Here is a 9637-nt window from a genome sequence, read left to right as displayed (position 1 = left end):
AAGATGATACACACTGCCACTCTAGTCAGTACATCACAAGTACTAATATGATTCTGTCATAGTCTGTGTGGGTGTTGATGACCTGTGACTTCCCTGGACTATATAAAGAGAGACATTGTTAATCTCTCTGAATATGTGTCTTGGGCAGGTATGTTCCTTGCATTGAGCAGCAGTCTACCTTCATCAAGGACGATGCCACATTATGAACAAAAGATGATTGACGTCAAAAATTAACTTAGTTTCTAGTGTCTTATTGGGGGGGGGTCAGTATTTGTCAGCTTGGGAGGATGTGGTTAACAGACCATGTTGCTTTGCAAAGGATGGTCTGCACTTGTCTCCCCTAAGCTTCTGAAATTCGGCTAAAATTTTATCCACCCCTTGGAGCCTTTTTAGGCAATGCCAAATTGACCAACCTATTAATGTAGCAAGTGCCTTCTGTGTGGAGTCTGCATGTCCTCCCCGCGGTTGGGTAGCGTTCGAAAGACATGCGTGCGTAAATGGGCGTGCTTTCGTTGAAGGTTAGGTGTCGAGCTGGCACCTCGGCGTTTCGTAAAAAAATCTACTGCCAATCATTAGCGGACTGGAGTTCCAGTGTGGCTACCCCTTACCGGGAAAAAGCCGAAAGGCAAACAACAACAACCAATGTAGCAAATAAAACCCAAAGGTGTTACTGCTCAATGCTAAGAGCCTAAAAAAGAAACTCCACACTATACAAGCTCTCCTCATTCTTTGTGCCATTACTGAGACATTATATAAGTCTGCAGAAAGTACTCTGGCAGTGCAAGGCTCATTGCCTTCCATGCATTTAGACCATCAGCTGCCTAAACAAGGAACAAAAGGTGGAGGAGTCTCAACCTGTATTAGTAACAAGCATAACTCTGTTAAACTGGATGATGCTCTGGAATTCATCCAAGTGCAAGTCACTGTTGAAGTCCCATACCATATCTTGCCAAGCTATAGGTCACCCTGCATGTCCCTAGAATCCCCATAGCTCTTACCTAGACCTACTGGAGACACTTACCATTAAACCAAATACCTTGTTCGTGAAAGTTTTAACTACCCTCAGTGTCACATCCTTACTGATGAGGTTGGACCACAAATCTGTGCCCTTCAAAATAAAAATCAGCTGGGTAACCCCACCAAACCCTATAACAGTTATGAAGTATTTCAAAGCAAACTACATCCTATTCACCAATCAGTTGTCAAAATTTGGTGCCCCTCCCAACCCCGAGTTTACAGCAACCTATGTGGAATTGTTCACACAAACCCTGTACAACAATGTAAATAGTTGTATAGAAGCTGCTGTACCTACTAGAAGAAGGCCCAAAACAAACTCTAAAAACAAACCACACTGGTGGAATCCTAACCATAATAGAATTTATAATAAAATAAAAAAGTCCTGGCTAATATCAGGGAAAAACAACTCCCATAATGATAGGAGCTCTGTAATTAAATTAAACCGGAAACTAAGGGGACTAATCCAGTAAGGCTAATAATGAGGTCAAAATAGCTTCACAGTCTAAAGACAACCACAAGACCCTCTACAGCTGTGTCCGAAACCTCAAAGGCAGCACACATCAGTGTTCTGAACTTGTGGTTAGTGATGCCAACTTCACTGAGTAGCATGATATAGCAAATTTACTGCCTGACAAATTCAACTCAACCCCCCCCTCAACAAACTTTTAACCATGAACAGATACAGGTGGTGCTTTAAAAGTCAAAAAAACAGCCTCAGTGGGCCCTAAGAGTATCCCAGGATGCCTCTTGGATAGCTTGAAACATGTCCTATTGGGACTGTTTGAGTAATTTTTCAACTGTAGTTTCAAAACAGACTTTGTACCATGAAAATGGAGGACTGCAGTGGTTATCCCTCTTCAGAAGGATGGACCATCAATCAGCCCTGGAAACTATAGATGTATTAGTTTGACTTGCCTAATGGAACAAATTATCGTGGAAATGATCAAAAGACATGGGCAACCTTCAGACACTGGACCCAACCCGGTTTGTCTTTGTCAGGAGAAGGTCATGCCTACTAAACCTATTGGACTTCTTTGAGAAGGTCACCAAGGCAATGAACAAGGGAAAAATATTACATATTACCTACCTGGACTGAGCTAAGGCATTTCATACAATACCCCACTCTGGTATAGTTGACGGACCATAGAAAGGGGAATAAATCCCCACATAATTCACTGGATTACCAGCTGGCTCACAGACAGGACCCTGGAAGTCAGGATTGGTGATAACCACCTCCACTAATAGACCAGTCACCTTTGGGGTACTTCAGGGCACCGTGCTGGGACCGCTTTGTTTAGCAACTACTTCTCTGAGGTGAAGATCAATGTCAAGTGCCTTTAGCTAAACAAGTTTGCAGAATCTGCAAATTAGGAGTTATCGTAGATTCCCCCATGACGCACGTACATTACAAGAGGGTCTAACACAGGCAGATGACTAGTGCTAAAGTCAGACTGAAACTCTGTGCCAAGAAATGCATTGTAGTGCCTTTTTGGAAAGCTGCCACCCAGGCTAATTACTCCATTAATCAGACATCCCTAAGAGTGGGCCCTGTACTCGGGGATCTGAGAACATGTGTAGATGGTAATCTGGCCTTTGGCCAACATGCTGACAATGTAGTAAGAACATTATTCTGTGTCGCTAAACTTGTAAGTAGAGGCATGACATCTAGGTCCAAGGAAGTCCTAGTGCCACTTTATTGGGCCCTTATCAGACCCATTACTGAGTAAAATGCCTCCTTTGGCATGTACCTGACCAGACATGTGCATCAGTTGGAATGCCCACAAACACTCCTTACCAGGAAGAATACAGAATATAAACATTGCCTCAAAGCCCTGTTTCTATACTCTTGCCTCCTACAGGTTACTGAGAAGTGAACTATGCCTGGCATACAAGACATCATCGAATGTAGCTGTGATGGACCTTTGTACATCTGCAAAACAAACTATTAGAATATCTGTGGTTGACTACAGAGCTCTTTTAAATTGAAAGAATGTAGTTTTTGAAACAGTCTTGTATGAAGGAAAACAGTGTTTTAATTGCAGAATAGACCCTTTCCAAATTGCCTACTTAATATGTGTTTTGCTTTGATGAGTATGAGAAGTCTTTAAATGGTGGGGATGCAGTTCACTTTACAAAATCAGAAACCACTAATGTAACTCTTTTTCAAGAACGTTTTGGCTTAGAATATTTGCAAGGCTGCTACAAGGACTTCTTTTCACACTAATAACATTCAAAAAGTGGATGTTCATTCAACAGTAGGTTGTGATTTCAAGCTGCTGTCATGTAGGCCATATTTGTTTTTCACCTGTTTTGAGAGAAGGCATCCGTTCAGTTGAATCATGCAGCAGGGATCCTTTCGATGAGCACAGAGTTGAACGAGTGTACTCCCAATAGTTATACTTGTTTGTGTACAGGGCCACTGCTGCAGGACAAGCTCCTTCCCCCATTCCTTGTGCTCTGTAACATTTCTTGAGTCTGGTAGTCTGCCTGTGCAGTTAGGTTTGTCTTGTTGGCTTGACTGTTTTTTTTTGTGCTGTCATCTGTTTAGTGAGTCTGGTAGTCTGCCTGTGCAGTTAGGTTTGTCTTGTTGTTGGCTTGACTGTTTTTTTGTGCTGTCATCTGTTTAGTGTGTTATCCCACTAGTATTACGCTACTGTATTTTATTCATGTGATGTGCTGTGTTTTACTTGTGAGCTGTGGCTTGCCAGTAATTTAAGAATTTTATACTTATTTTTCTTGTTTCTTAATGTTCCTGATAGTGTAGTATCTGTGTAGTGTTCATTTTTTTGTACTCCAATAACCTGCTTAATCCATGTTAAGGTTGTAGGGGAGCTGGAACGTATCCTGACACTAAGTGGATACAGGAGAGTGAAAATAATTATGAACAGATTGCTAACCCATTGCAGTATGCATATACACTCTTGCATGAAAAAGCATGCCTTCAGGAAGTTTGGAGGATTGCTGGTTCACCTAGGAGACAGGTTAGGGAAGGGATGTTGAGGGGGAGATTTAGAGCGAAAACATGCAAACTCTATACAGAAGACACCCTGACTGAGAAATGAACTGTAGAGCAAGTGCTATAAGGCAGCAGCTCTAACCACTATGCCACTTTTGGTTTTCATTATTATATCTTTATTTCTATTTCTTTCTCTGGACCTGGTATGAGTTGATTCAGTCCAGTAGCATCCGATGACATAGCACTGTATCTGCCAAACATTTTTGAGTGTCTAAAAAAAATTGCACGAGTGGATGGCAGTTTTATTTATGCATAGTGCAGTTTCATTATAACCACTCATGCTTGAGACAATATTTATGCTAACACCTCTAGGGATGTCAGACTGCTTAAAAAGGTCAGTCTGAGAATGTCTGCCTACAGTGAATACCCCCAGTCACAATTAAAGTTCTTGCAGCAGTGGTCTTGTATTCTAACATCTGTATTGTTGTGAGCATACTCGCAGAGATGTACTTTCCTATTGCTTAAGTAGCCCTCATGAAGTACTTGATTCCTTTCTACATGTGCATTAATATTTATTTAGCTTTATGCTGTATCTATTTGTAAACTTGACATCAGGTCCCTTATTGCTGCATTAAAATGTAATCTGTTTGATGTTGATTACCTAGCAGCTTGTCCTGAAAGTACTGTCCTTTTTCTTGAAGATTTATTTCTTTATATCTTACATAATTTTGTTTGCCAATTGTATTTATTTAGTGTTTATGGCCATTAGTGTTACTTTGAAGATTTACTAAAACCAGTATATTTGACCAGTATATTTTTTGTAAACTTTTTTAAAACTTAGTACTAAAAAGAACTGCATCATAAAGTAGGGTTTCTTACAGGGAGCTGTGTAAGGTGCTTGCTTCCTTTATCACTGCGGTAAAAAGATGTTTAGCTAGGTTGCTTCTTGTGTTTTACATTGATATGTCTATACTTAAACAGTTTCCCTGTTTTACTTCTCATAGGAAAAATATGATTGTGCATTGAAACGAGAAAGCATTAAAATTGTGACTCCATGGTGGGCAGTGGATTCAATACGAGACAAATCTAAAAAAGAAGAAGCTGCTTACCATCCACGTCTGATTGTTTATGAAGAAGAAGAAGAGGAGGAGGAGGAAGAAGAGGAGGAGGAGGAGGAGGAAGAAGATGAAGAGGAGGAGGAGGAAGAGGTAGAACATGAGGAGCAAGATTCTCAGAATGAAGTTAGTGCAGATGAAAAACATTCAAGTAGGTCCAGCCCTATTTCTTCTCGGGAGGCTTCACCCTTGAGTTCACAGGGATTTTCACCGAAGTCAAAAGAAAAGAATGAAAATACTAAAAGTGAATTAATGTTTGATGATTCCTCAGATTCCTCACCGGAAAAGCAAGAAAGGAATTTAAACTGGACACCAGCTGAAGTCCCACAAGTAACAACTCCTAAGCGTAGGTTAACACAGAGCAAGGACTTGGGCTTAATAAATTTGTGTGCAAATGTTCCTCCAGTACCTGGAAATATTGTGCCATCTGAAGGAAGGAGTAACTTAATAAATCTAGGACAAAGTGCCCAAGGGCCTGAGAAATCAGAAGTGATTGCTTCTTGGAGTCCTGCTCTTCGCACATTGAGGAACATAACAAATAATGCTGATATTCAGCAGATTAATCGTCCATCAAATGTCGCACATGTAAGTATTTTTTATTTGTGAAAGTACAGTTTATTGTAGAAGTGGCATTAATGGTTTGTCATGTGGGTTCTCTTGCTGGATCAAGGGAGCTCTATGATCCTATGAATAAAGAATATAGCAATAACCCACGCCTGGGTGTGGGTAATGCTGGATTTACCCACGGTTGGCGTGGTTTGGTCCCGAGGGCGAAGCCCGAGGGACCAAACAAAGACAACCGTGGGTAAATCCAGCATTACCCACACCCAGAAGTGGGTTATTGCTATTATACAATGACATTATTTAAGAAAAGAAATTATTTTTCTTAAATAATGGCATTGTATAATGCCTCTTTGCTGCCCTTCCGCAGCTGTCTGGTGTTCAGCGGCAGTTCTGATGTACTGCGCATGCCTACGCAGTACATCAGAGCTGTGGGCAAAAGCAACGGAGAACGCAAGATCTCCGTTGCTTTTTACTGTCTCGCTATGTTAAATGGGTTTAACATAGCGAGACAGCTTTAAAATATGCAAAGGAGATCTCCGTTGCTTATTTTAAAGCTGTCTCGCTATGTTAAACTCATTTAACATAGCGAGACAGGTTAAAGCAACGGAGATCGCAAGATCTCCGTTGCTTTACACTGTGTCGCTATGTTAAAGGAGTTTAACATAGCGAGACAGCTTTAAAAAAAAGCAACAGAGATCTGCGTTGCTTTTTTTAAACCTGTGTCGCTATGTTAAACTCTTTTAACATAGCGAGACAGTGTTTTATACTAACGGAAAAAGTCCGGGCGACCAGACCTTCTTCCGTTAGTATATTGAGGGATTTACAACGGGCACACTGGTTTGGCTGGCCAATCAGTGTGCACGTTTTAGAGGAGGCATTGTATAATAGAGAAGTTGTAATATTAGAGGTAGTAAACCTGTGGCACAAGTAATACAGTAGGCCTATGTGGTAGATTACATAGCATTAGTGTGAATATTTTATTTGTTTGTGCAGTGTTCTATACAACCAAGTTTAAAAGCTAATCTTTTATTCTTGAGGGCCTTGTTCTTTGTATATTTTTCGGTCTTTTAATCTCATTGTGGATATGTGCCATGTAAGAGCCATCCTAGACCTTATGCTTCCATCAGCATATTTTGTTCATCATTAGATCATTGTTGCAGTAACTTAAGCTATAAGGGATGTATACTGTTATGCACTGGATGTCTAGCTAGTATTCAAAGGTCTTGGACACCTTCCTTGTGCCAGTTCATTTGGGACGGAACAAGGGAGTGCTAGTATAAAAGCTGATGTAAGGCCAAAAAAAATTCTGAACTTTCCTCCTGTTGGAGAAACCAGTCAGATTTTGTCTTTGCTGCTGCTGCTTTCACTGGTTTGTGTATGGGTGATTCATGATATTGTGCAGATAAATACTCCATTGGGAACTTTCCTGGAACATTTCTATGAAAACTTGTACTTCTTTTTTTTTTGCTTGTGTCTAAGAGAAAGGGGAAGTGTCTGTGTGGATGTCAGATACCATCCAAGGCTCCCACACAGATATTCTTTCCTGCCAGGAATTGAGCCTGTAGGTGCACTTGGTAGCTCAAGGCTGTGTTCCACAGAGCCATGGCTAGTCTGCAGAGAGGGTATGAGTGGGTTCCCCCCTACTTGCTGCTTGTTTATGTACCACATAACAGTGGTGTTGTCTGTCTTTACCATTAATTGTCTTGGAAGGATGTGGTCCTTGAAGGCTGTCAGAGCATTCTGTACAGCTAACATTTATTTTTGATTGATGTGCAGGTGCATTTGACTTGGGTTCCATTTGCCCTGAATGCACTTCCCTGCCAAGTGAGCCCCCCATGCATAGTCTGATGCGTCTGTTAGGGTTTGAGCAGCAGGGGGTAGAGTGAATGGCAGTCCCTTGATGTTCATCGTGTTACCCTGCTGCAGTCATCACACTTGGGTTATCCTGTCGTCAGGCGGTCCCGCAGTCGGCTGGATTTCCAAAGTCTTGGTCCGACGTCGGTTGCTGTCACCTCATCCCTGACGTCCGTGCGCCAGGGGTACATATATTGCAACCGATGCCATTTTCTTCAGTCTTTCATGCCGTGCGGTGCCCGAAACAGAAGCAGTTCGCAAGTGCCAGTCGGCCGACTCCTGAGATTTTCTAATTCGAATTTCAGACCGAAGTCTTCTATAAAGCTAAGTACCCCGTTGGGTAAACTTTTCTTGCCTCAGACTGATGTCAGAAAAAGTTAACAATTGTATTTCTTGTGGGAAGCAAATACCTCATAAGGATTTTCATTCTTATTGCATACCTTGCCTAGGCCCTGATCACGACGTCACTTCTTGTTGTTTTTGTGCTAGATTTAATAAACGTACTATTAAAAGACGATTTGATTTCGCACAACACTTTTTTGGTAGAAAATTTAACTATAACATGCCGTTGGAGCTACTGACTACCGGCATGCACAAAAAGCACAAGGACAAGGACCGACAGCCCAGGCCTAAGCCCAATTCCGAGGCCTCCGGTTCTCCGGTTATCAGTGAGGCTCCGACGCAGCCTCTGACTGCCGCAGTTCTGGAACCCGAGACCGCTACAGATATTTTGTCGGAATGTACTAGGCCGACGCAGCCTTTTACTTCAGGCCCTACCGACGATTTACCTTCCAAGGACGTCGGTACTTCTGAAACGCCATCGGTTTCTGAAGGCGTTTTCAGACCGACGACTCTTGCAGTCAAAACGTTTTCCAAGTCGAAGACTCCTTCTAAATCAAAAAAGGCTTCACTTCAGTCTCCTGTTCAAGACCCTATGCCTAAGAAACAGATGCTCAAAATGGATTTGATTTCTCTTATCAGGGGTTCACAGCCTCCTCCTGACAAAAGGCCTAGACAAGAGGAAGATTCTGCTTCTTCTGAACAACTGTCTATTTCTTCGGATTCCTCTGGGGACCAAGACTATTCCTTCTCTCCTTATGAAGATTCTGATGCTGAGGAATCTATTCCCTCAGCTTCCCCTCCAGAAGATTACTCTTTTGGGGAAACTTTACACACTATGAGGGAACATTTTCACTGGGAAGGTCAGGATTACTCTGATTCCAAGAAAAGGCTGAGAGAGTTTCTTTTACTCCCCCAACACAGACCTCTAGCCATCCCTCCTGTTTTGGACATTGTGGATGATGTCTACTTAGAATCCAGTTTCAACCCTGACTCTCTACCTCCTGCCCCGGCCAAGCCTGACAGATACTACAGAGTACCTGATTCCCACAAATTCCTTTACAAAAGCCCAGTAGCTGGTAGCTGACCCAGAGACTATCTCCCAGGGTCCCAAGGGGGCTAAGGCTTCCATGGCTAAAAATCCAGTACCATCTGAAAGGGATTCAAGAGCACTAGACATATGGGGGAAAAAGGTTTACACCTCAGCCACTTTAGCTATGAGAGCACTAAACTGTCAATTTCATATGCTTAAGTATCAGCAATTTCTGATCTCTTAGTTAAAACAAAAGATAACCACCTTACTTCAACAATCTGAAATTAAAGAAGTGCAGGATTTGTTGCACGCCACCAAGCAGGTGGGTAAACATACCTTACAATGTGGGTTTGATTCTTTAGAGGTCTCCTGCAGAGCAGCTGTCACTGGATCAGTTATACGTAGGCATGCCTGGTTAAAAGAATAAAGTCTGCCTGATCATGTTAAAGCAAAACTATTAGATGCTCCCTTACAGCAGGATGTTCTTTTTGGTGTTAAAGCAGAAGAAGTTTTAAAGAAAATGGAAGATAAGGCAAAATCAATGCAGACAGTCAAAGATTTTCTACAAGTACAACCCCCTCGTTTCAGCAGAAACTGGCCACCAAAAAGTGGTTCTTTCCAGCCACTGACAGGCCTCAGAGGGGTAAATACAGACGCCCAAGGGGCAGAGGACAACCACAAGCTCAGTATAAGCCTCGCCAATGGGGCACTCCAACCCAGAAGGGAGGAGAAGACAGGTCTCAACCCACCAGAAGGCAA

General features: G+C 42.1%; 1 protein-coding gene across 1 annotated transcript in view; it reads left to right on the top strand.

The window, feature by feature from the left end:
• Window positions 1-9637, top strand: part of PAXIP1 (PAX interacting protein 1) — a gene marked incomplete in the record, with an annotated part of 1449657 nt that overhangs the window by 297615 nt on the left and 1142405 nt on the right. The window contains 1 exon segment of the mRNA XM_044066884.1: window positions 4978-5673. Within this exon segment, the coding sequence (XP_043922819.1) occupies window positions 4978-5673 (696 nt within the window).

Source organism: Protopterus annectens, chromosome 3.part1, assembly GCF_019279795.1.
Source record: "Protopterus annectens isolate FY-2018-M chromosome 3.part1, PAN1.0, whole genome shotgun sequence".
NCBI lineage: Eukaryota > Metazoa > Chordata > Ceratodontiformes > Protopteridae > Protopterus > Protopterus annectens.
Note: the sequence above shows the minus strand (reverse complement) of the source record. Positions and strands in the feature narration are given on the sequence as shown.